This window comes from Pelophylax lessonae (assembly GCF_965119305.1).
Source record: "Pelophylax lessonae genome assembly, chromosome: 11".
NCBI lineage: Eukaryota > Metazoa > Chordata > Amphibia > Anura > Ranidae > Pelophylax > Pelophylax lessonae.
The window spans coordinates 37,344,752-37,366,469 of record NC_138778.1 but is presented as its reverse complement, the minus strand read 5'-3'; the positions used below and the strand labels follow the sequence as shown (position 1 = coordinate 37,366,469).

Here is a 21,718-nt window from a genome sequence, read left to right as displayed (position 1 = left end):
TCCATGCCCTGGTCCAGTTGTGGTCAACTTGCTTATTATAGGGCTCCAAATTTGCAGCCCCTGCCATCCCCAAAGGGCTACACATACTATTTAGTAATTGTAGTATTACAAAAGCTGTCAGAGACTGAAGACATGCAACAGAACATGGCCAGCGACTGAAGAAACGCTATAGGAGTGGTTGGAGACATGCTTCAGGAGACAGCCATAGCCAAGAGACATCTTACGTGAGAGTGCTAGAGATCAATGCTATTAAAGCCCCTTTTACAAATCAGTGCTCTTACATTTGTGCTCCCGACAGCTCTCTTATAAATTACTTGGGTCACATTTGATATTTTTCTCAGCAAGATCCTAGACACCACTCTAGGATGTGTCTGCAAGAGCCCCAAGGGCAGCCCAGTAAGGTTCGTAGGCTAGGTGCCAGGGCCCTACTCTATCCAAAAGACAAAAGGGTTTGGCTTTAGGTATACTTTATAGGTGATATAAAATATTGTACAGTAAAAAAGGCCATTCAATTTTGAAAAACAAAAATGGAGCCTAACTGATTTGATCTGTGAATGTGCTTTGAATGAAATTAAAGCATATCCAAAGCCAGTCAACCATCCTTTAAAAAATTGATCCACTGGAGATCACTTTTAGGCATTAGTAAATTGTTTGTGAGTTTTAGGAGATCAATCTCTGTGGAGTGTTGAGGGCAAAATCAAGACTGAAGGGAATCAAGAAAGTTATTCTCGTTGGTTGTAGACCAGGCGTTCAAATTGTTTGGAGGAAAAGGGGAGCAAGGAGATGGGACGTAGGTTGTTAAGATGTATGTGGTGCAATTAGGGTTTTTCAACTATGGGGGTGACTAGTGCATGTTTAAGAGGGTTGGGGATGAGGCCAGAAGAGAGGAAGAGATTGAAGATGTGAGTTAAAGAGTGAAGGATAGAGCCAGAGGGTACAGTAGTATTGCTGGGGAACAGAGTCCAGGAAGCAGGTGGTTACGCGGGTTGGGACTTGTGGGAAGGAAGTATTGAGTGTACCCATGGACATGGAGTGTTAAGTGAGGGACACATCTGTGCAGTGGAGATCTTATCACAAATTGTATCAATCTTATTTTTCAAATTATTGGCGATCTCCAGGGCAGTGAGTGAGTTAGTGGGTGGAGGCAGTGGAGGACGAAGTAGAGTGTTAAAGGTAGAGAAGAGTTGATGGGGACTGGATGAGGGGGTGTTAATGAGAGTGATAAAATAAGTCTGCTTGGTGATGTGGAGGCAGGAATTGGTAGATTTATGTTGGTTGAAGTCTTTCTGAGACTTACGCCACAGACGTTCAAGAGCGCCGCTATTTTTTTTGAGACTTCTGGTGTTGTCCGTTTGCCAAGCTTGTAGTCGGGGCCTGATACTGTGTGTAGAGAGGGAAATGTGTCAAGGGAGGATGACAGTAAACTGTTGTAGACATAAATAGCTAGATTGAGGCAGGACATGGGTGAGATTTTGTCATAGAGGTGGTTAGTTGCAGAGTACAGAAGAAAAGGGTTAAAATGGCGAAGATTTCTACGGGCAACTGTTAGGCTGTGAAAGACAGGGAGAGAGCTCAACTAATAAGGTAGTGATCAGAGAGAGGAAAAGGATTGTTGTAGAGGGAGAGAAAGGGTTAAAATGGCAAAGATTTCTACGGGTAACTGTTAGGCTGTTGGAGGGAGAGGAGGTGAAAAACAGGGAGAGAGTTCAACCAATAAGGTTGTGATCAGAGAGAGGAAAAGGATTGTTGTACAGGTTGCACCGAGTGCATAGATAGGAGAAAACAAGGTTGATGGTGTTGCCATCAGAGTGAGTGGTATCCATTGGTTCAGGTCAAATGAGGAGGTTACACTGAGAAGTTTAGAAAGTAGCAGAAGTGTAAAGCCTGGTACACAGTAGTATTTTTTTAGTTTAACCCAGATCTCTCCTGCTGAGCTTTTGTGTTCTGACAGGGGGACAGCCCTCCCACCAGAACACACCAGTCAGTGCGGATCGGCAGACCGTTTTCAGTCATGCCCCATTTACAGATGCCGGCCCGGCTGACGTAAACACAGGCCGAATGCCGGCCGGCGTGTGCTAGGCTTCAGTATTACCAGGGATGTTGAAGTCACTGAGAATGATTGTGGGAAACAGCAGAATAAAAATAGGATAGCAAGCCAAAGAAGTCATCAAGAAAGATTAACATCGGTCCAGGGGGCCAGTAGATCACAGCAATTCTTAAATAAACTGCAGAAAAAATTCAATGTGCCAAATAACCACTTGCTGACCATTGGAAGTCCATGGACCTTCTTAGGTTGCAGTGGTTATACCGGAATGATACCTGCACTTGCATCCCAGTTTCAAAATTTGCAGCAAGCGATTCCCTGCAAGGGACTTGAGGGGCTGAACAGTCACTCGATCAGTAGTGCGAGTGGCGGAAGGCAGCCGCTGCAGCTGTCTTTCCCAAGCTTACCCAAAAATTGGGTATTATATTCTGTTTGTGTGCAATAAAATTACTTAAAGTGTATTTTTTTCCCAAAAAAAAAAAAAACTCTGTGCAAATGCCCTGTGACATAAAAACAAATTGCAACACCCATCATTTTATATTATAGGGCCTCTGCTAATATATATATATATATATATATATATATATATATATATACAGTATCTCACAAAAGTGAGTACACCCCTCACATTTCTGTAAATATTTTATTATATCTTTTCATGTGACAACACTGAAGAAATGACACTTTGCTACAATGTAAAGTAGTGAGTGTACAGCTTGTATAACAGTGTAAATACAGTGTAAAAAAAATGAAAGGCTTAAATCTGATTATGTGTTGTTGAGTAATAAAGACTTTGTTTGATAGATAAGGCCCACATAAGGCCTTCAAACACACAACCCTGACAAATTAAGTGAAGTGGATGAAATTAGACTTCACTGTCATATATTTCTCAGAGAGGACTCTGGTGTAGCAATCCCTCCACCTGACATCCTAGGTCAACTTACCTGCAACAGCAATTAAAAGGGGATATCAATGTACCCTGTTTTGAGTATTACTGGTACAGATTGTAGACAAACCTCTGAATATGACACTGAGCATGTGCACTCAACTCCTATGGTCGATCATAACAAGGCCTGTCCTGAGTGGAACCTGTCGCTGTATGGTCTTGCCCACCGTGCTGCAGCTCAGTTTCAGGGTCTTGGCAATCTTCTTATAGCCTAGGCCATCTTCATGAAGAGAAACAATTCTTTTTTTTTCAGATCCTTTAGAGCGTTCTTTGCCATGAGGTGCCATGTTGAACTTCTAGTGACCAGTATGAGATAATGAGAGCGATAACACCAACACAACTGCTCCCCATTCACACCTGAGACCTTGTAACACTAACAAGTCACATTACACCGGGGAGGGAAATGGCGAATTGGGCCCAATTTGGACATTTTGACTTAGGGATGTACTCACTCTTGTTGCCAGAGGTTTAGACGTTAATGGCTGTGTTGAGATATTTTGAGGGGAAAGCAAATTTACACTGTTATACAAGCTGTACACTCACTACTTTACATTGTAGCAAAGTGTCATTTCTTCAGTGTTGTCACATGAAAAGATATAATAATATATTTTCAAAAATGTGAGGGTTGTACTCACTCTAGTGAGATACTGTATATAAAGTTTAGGGGTTCTAAGTCATTTTCTAGCAAAAAAAGTAGATTTTCACATGTATGTGAGAAGTGTCAGAATTGGCTTGGTAAGCAAGTGGTTAGATAGTTAGCTGTTCTTCTAATATATGTTCTAAAACTCTAAATCCTTTTTTTTTTTTTTTTTTGCATTGGCCTGGAATCGAACCCGGGGCGCCCCCACTCTAAATCCTTTTTTAGTTTGACCTTAGTATTTCTCTCTTGCAGATGCTCCTTCTGCAACTCTAACAATTTTACCTGATGAAGTGCTTTCTCCAGACTCTCAGGAAGTATCCCTCTATTTTCCCAACAGGTCAGTATTGGAGAGTATATGAGAATGTAGCTGCACCATAGTGAAAATAGTAGACACAACATGCAATAATTATACCAGGCTAAAATTAATATGAGTTAAAGCTGAACTCTAGGAACAAAAACTTTCACTTAAATATATTCCTCAAAAGCCACAAGGGATATAAATCCTTTAATATTACCTTGTAAAAGTAGCAGTGACATCATCACTATGCAGAGAGGAGAGCTGTGGGAGGGACCCAGCAGGCTCCACCCACTATAGGCTGCCTGAAGAAAATTACAGGAAGGGGCGGAGACAAGATCAGTAACCCTGCAAAAAGAGAGAGGGCAGCAGTGACTGGTCTTTAATACAGGAAGCTCATGCAGAGTCAAGGTTTTACTCTGAATTATTGCAAAGATCTGGAGGAAAAACACAAAGCACACCAAGATTGAATATGAAGACACAGGACATGATTTAGTGATTTAGACAATATTTCCTTATCCCAGAGAAGGGCAACTAAACGAATTAGGGGATTGGAGGCTTAATTATGAAGAGCGTCTGCAATCGCTTGATTTATTCTCCCTGGAGAAGAGACGCCTGAGGGGGGACATGATAGCAATTTTTAAATATCTCAATGGGGATCTCCGCTTAGAAAAAAAGCTGTTCAGTCGAAGGGATTGCATGAGGACTCGAGGGCATACAATGCGATTAGAGGAGAAGCGTTTTAACCTCAGGCAACGTGGGGGGTTCTTTACTGTTAGGGCTACAAGATTGTGGAATTCTCTACCACAAGAGGTGGTTTCTGCGGGTAGTATGGTGGCTTTCAAAAGACTCTTAGACGTACATCTCAAGGATCAGAACATTCAGGGCTATGTGAGATGATTACAGCCACACACATCTACACAGGTTGAACTGGATGTACTATTGTCTTTATTCAACCTCACCTACTATGTAACTATATGTAACTATGTAGAGTTCAGCTTTAAAATGCCCTGAAAAATTGAAATTCCTCAACCTTTGAAAAGAAGCCTTCTTTCTTTCCACAGTGAACCACACCCACCACCGCCACCCAATCAGCACGACTCAGAGAACGTAGCAGATGACAACATGGAGTCATGTGTAGCTTTGTCACTGTGTGGAGGCCTTGCAGACTCCTGGAACATTCCTGAAGGTATGTTGACAATGATAAAGTCACACTATCAGATCAGCAGGGTGTTTCATTGAGTAATATATGAGGATTGTTGGGGGAGATGGTAAGACTTTACATGACATAACCTTTTGGGATTTTGGCTTACTTGAATAATTTGATTAATTAAAGTGTATATCTAGTCCAACTTATTTTTTACTAGGGCTAAAGCAAAAAAGTCTGCAGTTGTCTCTAAAACAGGAGGTGAGGGGAAATCTTTCAACAGGGACACCTTTCCAGAGATAGTTGTCTAAGAGGGCATTTGTCCTCACTTTGGAGAAATGTCCTCTCCCTTCCTGTTGTGTCTTATAAACTGTCATTGAGGGAAATTTTCCTTATGGGACACAAATACAAATAGACAAAGACTTTGGAGGGGCCAGTCAGTGGCCATTGGGAGTACAAAAAGCCCCAATGTCAGTGGTTCTAAATTATTGCTCAGGCTTGGAGGTCAGTGGGAGTTAAAATGTACCTGCCTGTGGTTAGTAGGAGCAGAAATATTAACTATCATTGGTGTCAGTAGGATGCATAGTGCCCTGTCTTTGGTGTCAGTGGGAGGGATGCTGTTTCATCGGTTATATCAGTGGAAGGAATAGTGCCCATCATTGGTTTTAATGGAAGGAATAGTGCCCCTTCATTGGTATCAGTAGAAGGAATAGCGCCCCATCATTGGTGTCGGTGGAAGGAATAGTGCCCCTTCATTGGTATGAGTAGAAGGAATAGTGCCCCATCATTGGTGTCGGTGGAAGGAATAGTGCCCCATCATTGGTGTCAGTAGAAGGAAAAGTGCCCAATTATTGGTGTCAGTAGAAGGAATAGTGCCCCATCATTGGTATCAGTAGAAGGAATAGTGCCCCATCATTGGTGTCAGTAGAAGGAATAGTGCCCATTCATTGGTGTCAGTGGAAGTAATAGGGCCCCATCATTGGTATCAGTGGAAGGAATAGTGCCCCTTCATTGGTATCAGTAGAAGGAATAGTGCCCCATCATTGGTGTCAGTGGAAGGAATAGTGCCCCATTATTGGTGTCAGTGGAAGGAATAGTGCTCCATCATTTGTGTCAGTGGAAGGAATAGGGCCTTATCTTTGGCGTCAGTAGGAAGGGATGGTGTTCCATCGTTTATATCAGTGGGAGGAATTATGCCCCATTGTTGGTGTCAGTAGAAGGAATAGTGTGCCATCATTGGTGTTAGTGGAAGGAATAGTGCCCCATCATTGTTTTCAGTGGAAGGAATAGTGCCCTATCGTTGGTGTCAGTGGAAAGGATAGTGCCCATCATTGGTATCAGTGAAGGGAATAGTGCTTTATTGTTGGTATCAGTGGAAGGAATAGTACCTCATTGTTGGCATCAGTGGGAGAAATAGTGCCTCGTATTGTGTGAGAATTTAATGCCCCAAGGGCAAAAGAAAAGATGAGCATAGGGCCACATCTGGTCCACATACCATAGTTTAGAAATCACTGCTCTATACCTAAATAAAAAAAAAGTTTTGACTATAGATCAACATAGATTACCCATGTTACATAATTCTTCAGCAAATACTTCAGAAGCTGGCTATACACTGCTAGAATGGGCAAATCTCCCCTGCCAAGCTACTACATTCTAACAGCTACCACCAGTGGCTGTCAGAACACCTGAACAGTGGCTGCAATTTTTAAATTGAAAAATGTGGTATGGGCGGGTGCCGACAGGGCCACTTATGAGCTAATTTTGTCTAGTACATTGAGAATCGGCAGACATATGTACAGTGTAAAGACAGCTTTAATCAACAGACTTTAGGTTGATAAATCCATTGGTAAGGTTGTTTGTTGACCGAATTGGGTAAGAGTGTCTGACCTTCGTATGACATCTACGTCCAGCTTTACATTTACCCTGTTTGTCTGCAGTCTAATTGTCTTCTCTCCACGCACAGACCGGTTCCAGAAATACAAGATCTCATATTCCGATTTCTGCAAAAACCCTTCACTGATAGACAACCCAAGACTGGTGCTCCAGATAAACAATAAGTGTGAACCATTTTATAACGTATTTCCTCCATTGTTGTTTTTGTTTAGTCTTTTCTTTAAAGTTCTATAGAATAAGCTTATTTTCAGTTAATACAGTCAGGTCCATAAATATTGGGACATTGACACAATTCTAATCTTTTTGGCTCTATACACCACCACAATTGATTTGAAATGGAACAAACAAGATGTGTTTTAACTGCAGACTTTCAGCTTTAATTTGAGGGTAGTTACATCCAAATCAGGTGAAAGGTGTAGGAATTACAACAGTTTGTATATGTGCCTCCCACTTTTTAAGGGACCAAAAGTAATGGGACGATTGGCTGCTCAGCTGTTCCATGGCCAGGTGTGTGTTATTCCCTCATTATCCCATTTACAAGGAGAAGATAAAAGGTCCAGAGTTCATTTCAAGTGTGCTATTTGCATTTGGAATCTGTTGCTGTCAACTTTCAATATGAGATCCAAAGAGCTGTCACTATCAGTGAAGCAAGCCATCATTAGGCTGAAAAAACAAAACAAACCCATCAGAGAGATAGCAAAAAACATTAGGTGTGGCCAAATCAACTGTTTGGAACATCCTTAAAAAGAAAGAATGCAGCGGTGAGCTCAGCAACACCAAAAGACCCGGGAAGACCACGGAAAACAACTGTGGTGGATGACCGAAGAATTATTTCCCTGGTGAAGAAAACACCCTTCACAACAGTTGGCCAGATCAAGAACACTCCCCAGGAGGTAGGTGTATGTGTGTCAAAGTCAACAATCAAGAGAAGACTTCACCAGAGTGAATACAGAGGGTTCACCACAAGATGTAAACCATTGGTGAGCCTCAAAAACAGGAAGGCCAGATTAGAGTTTGCCAAACAACATCTAAAAAAGCCTTCACAGTTCTGGAACAACATCCTATGAATAGATGAGACCAAGATCAACTTGTACCAGAGTGATGGGAAGAGAAGAGTATGGAGAAGGAAAGGAACTGCTCATTATCCAAAGCAAACCACCTCATCAGTAAAGCATGGTGGTGGTAGTGTCATGGCGTGGGCATGTATGGCTGCCAGTGGAACTGGTTCTCTTGTATTTATTGATGATGTGACTGCTGACAAAAGAAGCAGGATGAATTCTGAAGAGTTTTGGGCAATATTATCTTCTCCTATTCAGCCAAATGCTTCAGAACTCATTGGACGGTGCTTCACAGTGCAGATGGACAATGACCCGAAGCATACTGCGAAAGCAATGTAGGGGTTAGGAGGTGTTGGTATGGGGCGCTACCACCTTGCACAGCGAATTTCTTCGTTGTATGTGATCCAAAAATGAAAGTGCACAGTGCTTATTGGTGAGCAGATATTGTGCAAATTAAAATTATTTTATTGTTAAAATCTTAAATGTGCAATATAGTGCAAATATAAAAATATAAAAAGACGGTAATTATCGTGTATCAATTGGATTGTACTGTATATGTATCACTCATCGGATGTAAACAATCATATATAAGTGACCAGTGCAAAAAAGTGCTAAGTGCAATTGAGTGATTTAAACAATAAATGCTTTATTGTGGTCTCCTTTTAAAGAGGAAACTGACATCCGTGGTGAATATTACAAACACTATGCAGTGTAAAGTGAGAGAATAAAACGCCTGTTGCGCGTGTTGAGAGTTAGGAGTGCTAATACCGTGGGTAAAGCACTTACCAATGTCCTCTCCCTTCTCACTCTAGTATACTGTGTCTCCCTTCTCCTGATGCCTGTAAGAGCTGGTTGTTCCGTGCATGTAGTTGCGCTGGCATCTAGGGAGTCAGTGTACAAAAGACCAAGAGAGCTTCCATTGCGTAGTATAGTACAACATTGAGGGAAAAATAAGTATCGACTCACTGTTAGGAAGTTCACCGTCAGCCGCGGCAAAACAGCGTCATACGTCACTTCCGGTTAGGTGGCTCCGGCCGGTGGAACGTGGAAACACCGCGCGGCCGAACACTGGAGACACACCAAACAAGCTGACGGTGAACTTCCTAACAGTGAGTCGATACTTATTTTTCCCTCAATGTTGTACTATACTACGCAATGGAAGCTCTCTTGGTCTTTTGTACACTGACTCCCTAGATGCAAGCGCAACTACATGCACGGAACAACCAGCTCTTACAGGCATCAGGAGAAGGGAGACACAGTATACTAGAGTGAGAAGGGAGAGGACATTGGTAAGTGCTTTACCCACGGTATTAGCACTCCTCACTCTTAACACGCGCAACAGGCGTTTTATTCTCTCACTTTACACTGCATAGTGTTTGTAATATTCACCACGGATGTCAGTTTCCTCTTTAAAAGGAGACCACAATAAAGCATTTATTGTTTAAATCACTCAATTGCACTTAGCACTTTTTTGCACTGGTCACTTATATATGATTGTTTACATCCGATGAGTGATACATATACGGTACAATCCAATTGATACACGATAATTACCGTCTTTTTATATTTTTATATTTGCACTATATTGCACATTTAAGATTTTAACAATAAAATAATTTTAATTTGCACAATATCTGCTCACCAATAAGCACTGTGCACTTTAATTTTTGGATCACATACAACGAAGAAATTCGCTGTGCAAGGTGGTAGCGCCCCATACCAACACCTCCTAACCCCTACATTTCTTTACCCTTGTGGTAAGTTGGAGGCAGCATAACCATCTGATCCCCACACCCTGAATTTGAAACTGTTGGTTCAGTATTTGTGTTGCTATCCATAGCGCGGGTGCACCCCAAACCTTTTTTTACCATACTGCGAAAGCAACCAAAGAGTTTTTTAAGGGAAAGAAGTTAAATGTTATGCAATGGCCAAGTCAATCACCTGACCTGAATCCGATTGAGCATACATTTCACTTGCTGAAGACAAAACTGAAGGGAAAATGCCCCAAGAACAAGCAGGAACTGAAGACAGTTGCAGTAGAGGCCTGGTAGAGCATCACCAGGGATGAAACCCAGCGTCTGGTGATGTCTATGCGTTTCAGACTTCAGGCTGTAATTGACTGCAAAGGATTTGCAACCAATTATTAAAAAGTGAAAGTTTGATTTATGATTGTTAATCTGTCCCATTACTTTTGGTCCCTTAAAAAGTGGGAGGCACATATACAAACTGTTGTAATTCCCACACCGTTTTCCTTATTTGGATGTAAATACCCTCAAATTAAAGCTGAAAGTCTGCAGTTAAAGCACATCTTGTTTGTTTCATTTCAAATTCATTGTGGTGGTGTATAGAGCCAAAAAGATTAGAATTGTGTCGATGTCCCAATATTTATGGACCTGACTGTAGTTTTACATAATGCAGCAACATCCACACATGTAGGACACCCAATGTTAAAGAAGATTCTTTCTTCCAAAGCAAATACACTTTTGCACACTGGTACTGACTAGTATTCCAATGTTTCTTTTCTCCCTCAATTTCTCTCCATCATTCAGCTAATTTGACCCCAGTGCTGATGTTGAGAGGCAGAGGAGGGTCAAACAAGGAGGCTGTGAAGGTGACAGACATCCTCCTTTTCAACTGATGACATCATTGGTTGTTAGGATGCCAGTGTCTATAAAGTCATAATGGTGCATAATGAAAACTTGTGGCTTTGTGTAAGTAAAAGGTAGGCTTCATCCAACTGCTGGCTTGGATACAATCTTTAGGCATTTTGCTAAGGCACCCCAGAAGAAGCTTCAAGGCACCCCAGGGTGCCTGGGCACTTTGGTTGAAAAAGGCTGTACTAGATTTATATATGCTGGGAGTCATAAGCATTAAAATAACCCATTATCTGTAAAAAAAAAAATAACAAAATTTCATGTTAAATCACATTACCTATTTAGTATACCTTGGACACCAAAAACCTTTGCAAATAAAACCTCTTACCACAGTATCATTGCAGGCCTGGGCCAGTATAAACACTGCTTTTTTTGGATTCAGTCTGACTGTACTGGGTTCTAGCCCTGGTCTGCCTTTGTGGGATGCATGTGTCAAGAAGAAATGGCTGCCCACCATGACAATGTTAGTCCTTTTATGCAAAATTATAATAAAAACAACAAAATCACCACAGGACAGTAGCAGATACAGAAGGTTGACTCGTTTCACACAATTAAATTGAGCTTACTCATGAGTAAGCACAGTTTAATTGAGTGAAACGCGTCAACCTTCTTTATCTGCTACTGTCCTGTGGTGATTTTGTTGGATTCATTCGAATTTTGCAAAAAACGGACTAACATTGTCATGGTGTGCAGCCATTTCTTCTTGGCGCATGTACTGATCTGCAGACTGAATTGTACATTAAAGAGGACTGCTTGCCCCGAAACCTGACAATTGAAGGAATTACAAATCCCTCCAGAAGTGAAATTGGTTTACCAAATTTGGCTGTGTTTGATCTCATGGGATAGGCAGGGCTTGCTTAAATAACGCAGGAGCTGTCTTCTTCCAGCAGTTTCTGATCTGTTTCCCAATAGATTACATAAGTGCGGTGCAGTATAGAAAACTTCATATATGACTTTTGATAATGAAGACATTTAATCAGACAAGAGGATGCTATAGCATTCTACTGCTCACCAGTGCTTACTGCAGACAGGTAGTATGTTACTTGGTGTTCCTGGATATATTAATAGCGCTAATGTGTTCTAAGGTGTTTTTAAAGTGAACAGACAGAGCTTGAAAAGAGGGAAAAATTGGGAAGGTCACAATGATGCAAGTTTTAAAATATCTGTAAGCGCTAATGAACACTTCTAAGGTCTGAACCACTTCCACGTCTGCTCTTAGCATTGATTCTAAATCACCTGATCCTTGATCAGGTGATCAACCATTGCATTGTGCCATCAATTCAGTACAGGATAAGCTTCCTTTGGTAATGTTTTCAAACAGCTCCCAGGCTGGTAAACCTGCCTTGTAAAAAGGGGAACATTAAGGCACATTTACTAAGAGCCCATTCACACAGGGACGACACGACTTGCTGGGGTGACCTGTGAAGTGTGCACCGCAACCTCGGCGCGACATGCACGGACTTCATATCATTGAAGTCAATGCAAGTCGGCCCAGGTCGCCCCAAAGTAGTACAGGACCCTTTTTCTAAGTCGGAGCAACTTGTGTCGCTCCTATTAGAACGGGTCCTGTGCTAATCAATGGCAGGCAACCCACCGCGACTTGTCAGGCGACCAAGTTACCTGACAAGTCGCGCTAGTGTGAATGGGGTCTAAAGCCTAGTACACACCGCTAGTTTTTAGGTTTTTAATACAACAATCTCCCCTGTTTTTCTATTGTGTTCTGACAGGGGGGTGCCCCCCCTTCCCCCGCCAGAGTACTCCAGTCAGTGCTGATTGGGAGCCGGTTGGCTGCTGGTTTTCCGGCATGCACCTCCGACAGAAGCCTGCCCGCCTGCCATACACACAGCCGAATGTTGGCCGTTTTTTATTGAACCGGCTGATGTCGCCCAACATTCAGCGACAAAAGGTATGCTACTAAATGGGAAAGCCAAGCCTGCATTAAAAACATGGCCTTTTTTTTTCATTTACAGATATAGCTACAAATATGGATAAAAACAAGATTTTTTAATGGTTAACAAAAACTGCACCAGTTTCTCTTTAAAAAATTATCTGCTAATGTATTTATGTTTTTTTTGCCCCCTCGTACTTTTAAGAAAGCCCTAAAAGTTCACTAATGTTTTTCTTGCTCTCCAAAGGTATTACAATTGGGCTACAGCCGCCCCTCTTGTGTTAAGTATGCAAGCCTTCAACCAAGAACTGCCCCAGGTAATGTATAGCAGGTCACATTCGGCTCCTATTTCTGTCATTCTTTTGCTTATGCTTTTCTACTGTCTGTAGGGGGTGATCGATCAGCTGACTCAGCAGAGGATGCCTCCTCAAAGTCGGGGATGGTGGTTTTCTTGGAGAAGGAGAAGTCTGCCCAACCAACCGGTGAGTAGACAAAAGTACTCAAATTTGCACAGTAAAATCTATACACATTCTTATAATACTGCTGTTCTCCCAGCTTCATCACATAGCTGGTCATATTTAGGACTTTATATTTTGCTTGATAAGATCCAGTCCAGAATTATTTTCCCTTGTTCTTCAGGCTTACAGTGAGGGAAAAAAGTATTTGATCCCCTGCTGATTTTGTACATTTGCCCACTGACAAAGAAATGATCAGTCTATTATTTTAATGGTAGGTTTATTTTAACAGTGAGAGACAGAATAACAACAAATAAAATCCAGAAAAACGCATTTCAAAAAAGTAATTCATTTATTTGCATTTTAACTTCTTCAGATCCGCGCTATGGCCGAAGTACGGCTACAGCACGGACTCGAATTTCCGGGAGGCCGTTTTTAAACGGCCTCCCAGAGACAGGCTCCCTGCGCGATCCCGCGAGCGCGCATCGGGGAAAATCTGTGTCGGCCGTGTCCCTCGGACACAGCCAATCACAGATCGTTGTAAATGGCCAATCACAGCGGCCATTTACCACGTGATCGGCCCATGCAATGAGAGATGATCTCATATGTAAACATATGAGATCATCTCTCATCGCCAGCTCTCCTTCCTCACACAGAGACTGCAGTGTGAGGAAGGAGCAGAGCCGATCAGCCGTTGGGGACACAGAGGAATGTAATCAGGGCACTAATCACCAGTGCCCTGATTACACAAGGTAAATAAAATACACGAAGTGCCCACCATCAGTGCCCGCCATCAGTGCCCCCCATCAGTGCCCACAATCAGTGCCCATAGTGCTGCCAGTCAGTGCCCATCAGTGCCTGCTCATCTAGGCACTGACTGGCAGCACTATGGGCACTGATTGTGGGCACTGATGGTGCTGCCCATCAGTGCTCATCAGTGCCGCCCATCAGTGCTCATCAGTGCCACCCGTCAGTGTCTATCAGTGCCACCCGCCAGTGCCCATCAGTGCCACCCGTCAGTGCCACCTCTCAGTGCCCAGCAGTGCCACCTCTCAGTACCCAGGAGTGCCACCTCTCAGTGCCCAGCAGTGCCACCTATCAGTGCTCATCAGTGCCGCCTATCAGTGCTCATCAGTGCGGCATATTAGTACCTCCTCATCAGTGCCACCTCATCAGTGCCCATAAGTGCCACCTCATAAGTGCCCATAAGTGCCACCTCATCAGTGCCCATCAGTGCAGCCTATCAGTGCCCATCAGTGCCGCCTCATCAGCGCACATCAGTGAAGGAGAAAAATTTATTTATTTTCAAAATTTACTCGCAGAAAATAAGAAAAACTTTTTTTTTTTCAAAATTTTCTGTCTTTTTTCTTTTTTTTTTGTAAAAAATAAAAAACCCAGAGATGATTAAATACCACCAAAAGAAAGCTCTATTTGTGTGAAAAAAATGATAAACATTTCATATGGGTACAGTGTAGCTTGACCGCGCAATTGTCATTCAAAGTGTGAGAGCACTGAAAGCTAAAAATTGGTCTGGATGGGAAGGGGGTTTAAGTGCACAGTAGGCAAGTGGTTAATGAGTGAAATAATTATTTGACCCCTTCACAAAACATGACTTGGTACTTAGTGACAAAACCCTTGTTGGCAATCACAGAGGTCAGACGTCTCTTGTAGTTGGCCACCAGGTTTGCACGCATCTCAGGAGGGATTTTGTCCTACTCCTCTTTGCAGATCCTCTCCAAGTCATTAAGGTTTCGAGGCTGACGTTTGGAAACTCGAACTTCAGCTCCCTCCACATATTTTCTATAGTATTAAGGTCTGAAAACTGGCTAGGCCACTCCGGAACCTTAATGTGCTTCTTTTTCAGCCACTATTTTGTTGCCATGTGTTTTTGTCATGCTGGAATGAGGGAAGGAGGTTCTCACCCAAGATTTGACAATACATGGCCCCATTCATTGTCCCTTTGATGCAGTGAAGTTGTCCTGTCCCCTTAGCAGAAAACACCCCTAAAGAATAATGTTTACACCCCCATGTTTGACAGTGGGGGTCATAGGCAGCATTCCTCCTCCTCCAAACTCGGCAAGTTTTTAGTTGATGCCAAGGAGCTTGATTTTGGTCTCATCTTACCAACACTTTTACCCAGTTCTCCTCTGAATCATTCAGATGTTCATTAGCAAACTGCAGACTGGCCTGTACATGTGCTTTCTTGAGCAGGGGGACCTTGCAGGCGCTGCAGGATTTCGGGCCTTGACGGTGTAGTGTTTTACCAATTGTTTTCTTGGTGACTATGGTCCCAGCTGCCTTGAGATCATTGACAAGATCCTCCTGTGTAGTTCTGGGCTGATTCCTCACCGTTCTCATGATCATTACTTCTGTGGACCAGTGCTGTATCTTGGCCTAGGCCAATAAGGCCCTGGCCTAGGGCGGCACTTTGCAGGGGGGGGCAGCAAAAAAGATGCACCCCGCACTGAATAAAAATCTGCCTCTTCCCATCTCCTGCACAAAAAAAGTCCCCACCGACTTGCGCTACACTTTTAGTATAGTGCCAGTCTTATGGGGTGAATAGGGCCGGAGGGCAGGGTCCAGGAGGCAAATCAGTCTGGCACCCCCATAAAGTGATCACATTGCTACCTGCCGGTATGTTATTTAAATTAGGGGGTGCACAAGTTTAGTCAGGCCTAGGGCAGCACAAAACCTAAATACACCACTGCTGTGGACAGGTGTCTCATTGCCTGTAAAGAAAACACCTGGGAGCCAGAAATCTTGCTGATTGATAGGGGATCAAATGCTTATTTCACTCATTAAAATGCAAATCAATTTATAACTTTTTTTAAAACGTTTTTCTGGATATTATTGTTATTCTGTCTCTCAATCTTAAAATAAACCTACCATTAAAACTATAGACTGATCATTTCTTTGTTAGTGGGCAAACGTAGAAAATCAGCAGGGGATGAAATACTTTTTTCCCACACTGTATATTAGTTTATCAAATGTCTTCCTTCCTTTTCTTTTACCACTATTGCCTGACATTCAGGGGTTGATTTACTAAAACTGCAGAGTGCAAAATCTGGTGCAGCTCTACAGATAAACCAATCCGCTTAGGGTCCTTTCACACAGGCGTCTGTCCGTTTTTCATCCCATCCGTTTGCGGATGAAAAACTGACATAATGTTTGTCTATGGGATTGCGGACGTTAGCGGATGACCATATATATACAGTGGGTACGGAAAGTATTCAGACCCCCTTAAATTTTTCACTCTTTGTTATATTGCAGCCATTTGCTAAAATCATTTAGGTTCATTCTTCTTCTTCATGAATGTACACATAGCACCCCATACTGACAGAAAAACACAGAATTGTTGACATTGTTGCAGATTTATTAAAAAAGAAAAACTGAAATATCACATGGTCCTAAGTATTCAGACCCTTTGCTCAGTATTTAGTAGAAGCCCCCTTTTGATCTAATACAGCCAGGAGTCTTTTTGGGAAAGATGCAACAAGTCTTTCACACCTGGATTTGGGGATCCTCTGCCATTCCTCCTTGCAGATCCTCTCCAGTTCTGTCAGGTTGGATGGTGAACGTTGGTGGACAGCCATTTTTAGGTCTCTCCAGAGATGCTCAATTGGGTTTAAGTCAGGGCTCTGGCTGGGCCATTCAAGAACAGTCACAGAGTTGTTGTGAAGCCACTCCTTCGTTATTTTAGCTGTGTGCTTAGGGTCATTGTCTTGTTGGAAGGTAAACCTTCGGCCCAGTCTGAGGTCCAGAGCACTCTGGAGAAGGTTTTTGTCCAGGATATCCCTGTACTTGGCCGCATTCATCTTTCCCTCGATTGCAACCAGTCGTCCTTTCCCTGCAGCTGAAAAACACCCCCACAGCATGATGCTGCCACCACCATGCTTCACTGTTGGGACTGTACTGGACAGGTGATGAGCAGTGCCTGGTTTTCTCCACACATACCGCTTAGAATTAAGGCCAAAAAGTTCTATTTTGGTCTCATCAGACCAGAGAATCTTATTTCTCACCATCTTGGAGTCCTTCAGGTGTTTTTTAGCAAACTCCATGCAGGCTTTCATGTGTCTTACGCTGAGGAGAGGCTTCCGTCGGGCCACTCTGCCATAAAGCCCCGACTGGTGGAGGGCTGCAGTGATGGTTGACTTTCTACAACTTTCTCCCATCTCCTGACTGCATCTCTGGAGCTCAGCCACAGTGATCTTTGGGTTCTTCTTTACCTCTCTCACCAAGGCTCTTCTCCCCCGATAGCTCAGTTTGGCCGGACGGCCAGCTCTAGGAAGGGTTCTGGTCGTCCCAAACGTCTTCCATTTGAGGATTATGGCGGCCACTGTGCTCTTAGGAACCTTAAGTGCAGCAGAAATCTTTTTGTAACCTTGGCCAGATCTGTGCCTTGCCACAATTCTGTCTCTGAGCTCTTCAGGCAGTTCCTTTGACCTCATGATTCTCATTTGCTCTGACATGCATTGTGATCTGGAAGGTCTTATATAGACAGGTGTGTGGCTTTCCTAATCAAGTCCAATCAGTATAATCAAACACAGCTGGACTCAAATGAAGGTGTAGAACCATCTCAAGGATGATCAGAAGAAATGGAAAGCACCTGAGTTAAATATATGAGTGTCACAGCAAAGGGTCTGAAAACTTAGGACTATGTGATATTTCAGTTTTTCTTTTTTAATAAATCTGCAACAATGTCAACAATTCTGTGTTTTTCTGTCAGTATGGGGTGCTATGTGTACATTCATGAGGAAGAAGAATGAACCTAAATGATTTTAGCAAATGGCTGCAATATAACAAAGAGTGAAAAATTTAAGGGGGTCTGAATACTTTCCGTACCCACTGTATATATATATATATATATATATATATATATATATATATATACACATTTGTATGTTGATTTGTCCTAGTTGTAAACTGCATGTAAAGCCAAATAGTTTTTGGGATTTTGGATAAAGCGGTTACAAATGGTTAAGATCTCTGTTAGGTCCTGTATTTATTTTTGTCTGTCTATGTCCTATAGAGGAGATTTTCCCTGTACTTCCTGTTACAGAGACACAGCAGGAAGTGGGAGGAAATCTCTTCACAGCAAAGAGAAATCTCCTCTTGGATGTCTCCAGAACAGGTGTCCTCATTGGAAGATTTCCCATCTATTTTTTATCTCTGATTCTGTGACAGCTCTAACGTTTTGGATTTCCCATCACTTTCTGCTTTAAGGACAATGGTCAACAAGATTAATAGAGAGTATAAATCTGTCCAGTGTGGATACAGACAACAATAAAAATCTGACAGGGGTTTTAACATTTAGTCATTCTATCCAAAACTAAAGAAACGTTTTGGCTTTAAATACCGTTTAATGTTTATCCATACATCACTATGCCAACCCTAACAGTTCTACCTATCTCGCACTTCCCACTCACTCTCTCCATCATTCTGCTCCTCGTGCAGCCAGTATCAGTTCCTAAGGAGCATGTGGAACAGAACGAAGATCATGGTATCAATAGGTGAGTGTTTATTCGTTTTATTGGTTCTTTACTCTCTATCCCTGGTCCTCTTAACCTATTGTATCGGTCTCTCTCTTCTTCCATTGAATTTCCTCTTGTTATCAGATTTAATGCATCAATATGGATCCTTTTGTTTACTCAGGTCAGAGGAGAATGTGGAAGTTGCAACAGAACCCTCAGCCGGTCCAGAACAACCCTGCCCATATCGGAAATCCCTACGTCTGACATCTGAGCAGATAGTAAGAGAGAGACTTGTGGCTGTCCAATTATGTATGCTTTTTGAAGTTGAAGAACTCTTTTATTGGCTATGATTTGCAGGAGAGGAGTAGGGACGGTGTGACAGCAGGCAGTAAGTACAGGAGAGGAGAGCAGAAGGTATGACAGCAGGCAGTATGAGTGGGAGTGGAATCAGGAGGGTATGAGAGTGGGCTGTATGTGCGGGAGAGGAATGGGAAGGGTATGACAGGGGACAGATTGTGTGGGAGAGGAATGGGAAGGGTATGAGAGTGGGTTGTATGTGCGGGAGAGGAATGGGAAGGGTATGACAGTAGGCAGTATATACAGGAGAGGAATGGGAAGGGTATGACAGTAGGCAGTATATACAGGAGAGGAATGGGAAGGGTATGAGAGTGGTCTGTATGTGCAGGAGAAGAATGGGAAGGGTATGACAGTGGACAGTTTGTGTGGGAGAGGAATGCAAAGGGTATGAGAGTGGTTTGTATGTGCGGGAGAGGAATGGGAGGGGTATGAGAGAGGGCAGTATGTGTGGGAGAGGAATGGGAAGGGTATGAGAGTGGGCAGTATGTGTGGGAGAGAAATGAGGAGGGTGTAAGAGGAGTGGGAGAGGAATAGGGAGAGTATGACAGAGGGCAGTAGGTGCAGCAGAGGAGTAAAGAAGGTATTACAACAGGCAGTATGTGCGGGAGTGGAATGGGAAGGGTATGACAGTAGGCAGTATATAGGGGAAAGGAATGGGGAGGGTATGACAGTGAGCAGTATATACAAGAGAGGAATGGGGAGGGTATGACAGTAGACAGTATATACAGGGGAGGGTATGATGGTAGACAGCAGGTACAGGAGAGGAGTGCAGAAGGTATGACAGCAGGCAGTATGTGTGGGAGGCTATGACATTGGGTAGTATGTATTGGAGAGTAATGAGGAGGGTATGACAGTGTGGACAGTAGGTGCAGGAGAGGATTGAAGAAGGTATAACAGCAGGCAGCGTGTGTAGTAGAGGAATGGGGAGGGTATGACATTGGGCAATGGGTGCAGGAGAGGAGTGGGGAAGGTATGACAGTGGGCAATGGGTGCAGGAGAGGAGTGGGGAGGGTATGACAGTGGGCAATGGGTGCAGGAGAGGAGTGGAGAGGGTATGACAGTGGGCAATGGGTGCAGGAGAGGAATGGGGAGGGTATGACAGTGGGCAATGGGTGCATGAGAGGAGTGGGGAAGGTATGACATTGGGCAATGGATGTAGGAGAGGAGTGGGGAGGGTATGACAGTGGGCAATGGGTGTTGGAGAGGAGTGGGGAGGGTATTATAGAAGGCAGTATGTGCAGGAGGGGAATGGGGAGGGTATGAAAGTGAGCAGTGGGTGCAGGAGAGGAGTGGAAAGGATAGGACAGTGGGTAGTAGGTGCAGGAGAGGAGTGGGGAGGGTATGATAGAAGGCAGTATGTGCGGGAGGGGAATGGGGAGGGTATGACAGTGGGCAGTGGGTGCAGGAGAGGAGTGGAAAGGATAGGACAGTGCAGTGGGCAGTAGGGGCAGGAGAGGAGTGGGGAGGGTATGGTAGGAGGCAGTATGTGCAGACACATGTGGATTATGGGCACATCTAAGCACGGGCTGTGTTGACAATGAGCCCATCAAAGTACAACATGATCAAAAACTTTTTTTGGACAGAGCAAAGCAGGTTTGGCACCTCCAGTCAAGATTATATTGTTGTCTGTGTCCCTGTAGGGCATTGTCCTTAATACTTCTCCTGGTGACTGGATATTTTTCCACTGGTGGCACAGACAGCAATAAAAGTAGTTTTGAATATCTGTTTGCTTTTTGGGTTGGGTTGGAATACCTGTTTGCTTGTTATTACTTATTCCATCACTTTCTGATGCACTATTATTATTACCGAATTATTTATCTCTATACAGAGAAGTCTGAACTTACAGCGTGGAGCAAATGAAGTTGTATTCAGCGTCTGCACCAAATTTCAAGGCACATGCCGCACTCGAGCGGAGATCTACCTGTGGGATAGTACAGACCTTGTTATTATCAGTGACATCGATGGAACAGTGACCAGGTCAGATTCTTCTCATGGTTGATTTTTACACCAAAAAAAAGTTGCACAACATTTCTTCCATCAGAGCCTAAAGCCAAACAGACATAGGAAATTGCAAAGCTAAGCATCTAGATACAAAATAAATATCACCTGAATGCACATGTACTCTAACATGTCTTTACTTGTGAATATCTAGTTTATTATGTCATGATATTGAAATGACCACTAGGTTCCTCTGTAATTGAAGAATATGTCAACCCAACATTTTATATTCCCGATATGTGCCTGCTGTACCATGTACTTATATGAAAAAGTATCCTGTTCACTTTGTATTCCTTTGTGTGAAATCCCTGGTGTTCCTGCTGCTTTCCTATTAAAAACTGACCACACTAGGTTTGAGAGAACAATGTGGTCAGTTATCTGGCTGTGCTGAGATTTCAGCCGGCTTTCCTCCAATGATCAGACTTGTCCTAATGCATCCCCCTTGCACAGCTATTGACTAGGACAGTGATGGCAAACCTTGGCACCCCAGCTGTTTTGGAACTACATTTCCCATAATGCTCAACCACACTGCAGAGTGCAGGAGCATCATGGGAAATATAGTTTCAAAACATCTGGGGTGCCAAGGTTCTCCATCAAGGGACTAGGATGATCATTGTGGTGCAGTTTCTCTCCCACCCCAGCTCTTATGCAGCTGAGAACAGATGGAATGTGATCACTTATAAAGAAGTAAAAAAAAAGGTATTTATAATGTTTTTTTTTTTTAAATATCTACTATATACACAAATGCTTTGCCTTTCAATCCTAAACTAAATGTTTTTTTTTTTTTTTTATAAGGTCAAGGTTTACATATACTTTAACCACTTGCCGTCCGCCCACCGTCAAATGACGGCGGAGCGGTGCGGCTCTCGTTC

At 43.0% G+C, this 21,718-nt stretch overlaps 1 protein-coding gene across 1 annotated transcript in view; it reads left to right on the top strand.

Moving 5' to 3' along the window:
• The window catches only part of LPIN3 (lipin 3), an 87,065-nt gene that overhangs the window by 32,585 nt on the left and 32,762 nt on the right, over positions 1-21,718 (top strand). Inside the window, exons 8-15 of the mRNA XM_082272056.1 lie at positions 3,883-3,967; positions 4,990-5,114; positions 7,036-7,129; positions 12,813-12,882; positions 12,955-13,047; positions 18,475-18,530; positions 18,673-18,769; positions 20,677-20,825. Of these exons, the coding sequence (XP_082128182.1) occupies positions 3,883-3,967; positions 4,990-5,114; positions 7,036-7,129; positions 12,813-12,882; positions 12,955-13,047; positions 18,475-18,530; positions 18,673-18,769; positions 20,677-20,825 (769 nt within the window). The remainder of the gene's footprint in view (positions 1-3,882; positions 3,968-4,989; positions 5,115-7,035; positions 7,130-12,812; positions 12,883-12,954; positions 13,048-18,474; positions 18,531-18,672; positions 18,770-20,676; positions 20,826-21,718) is intronic.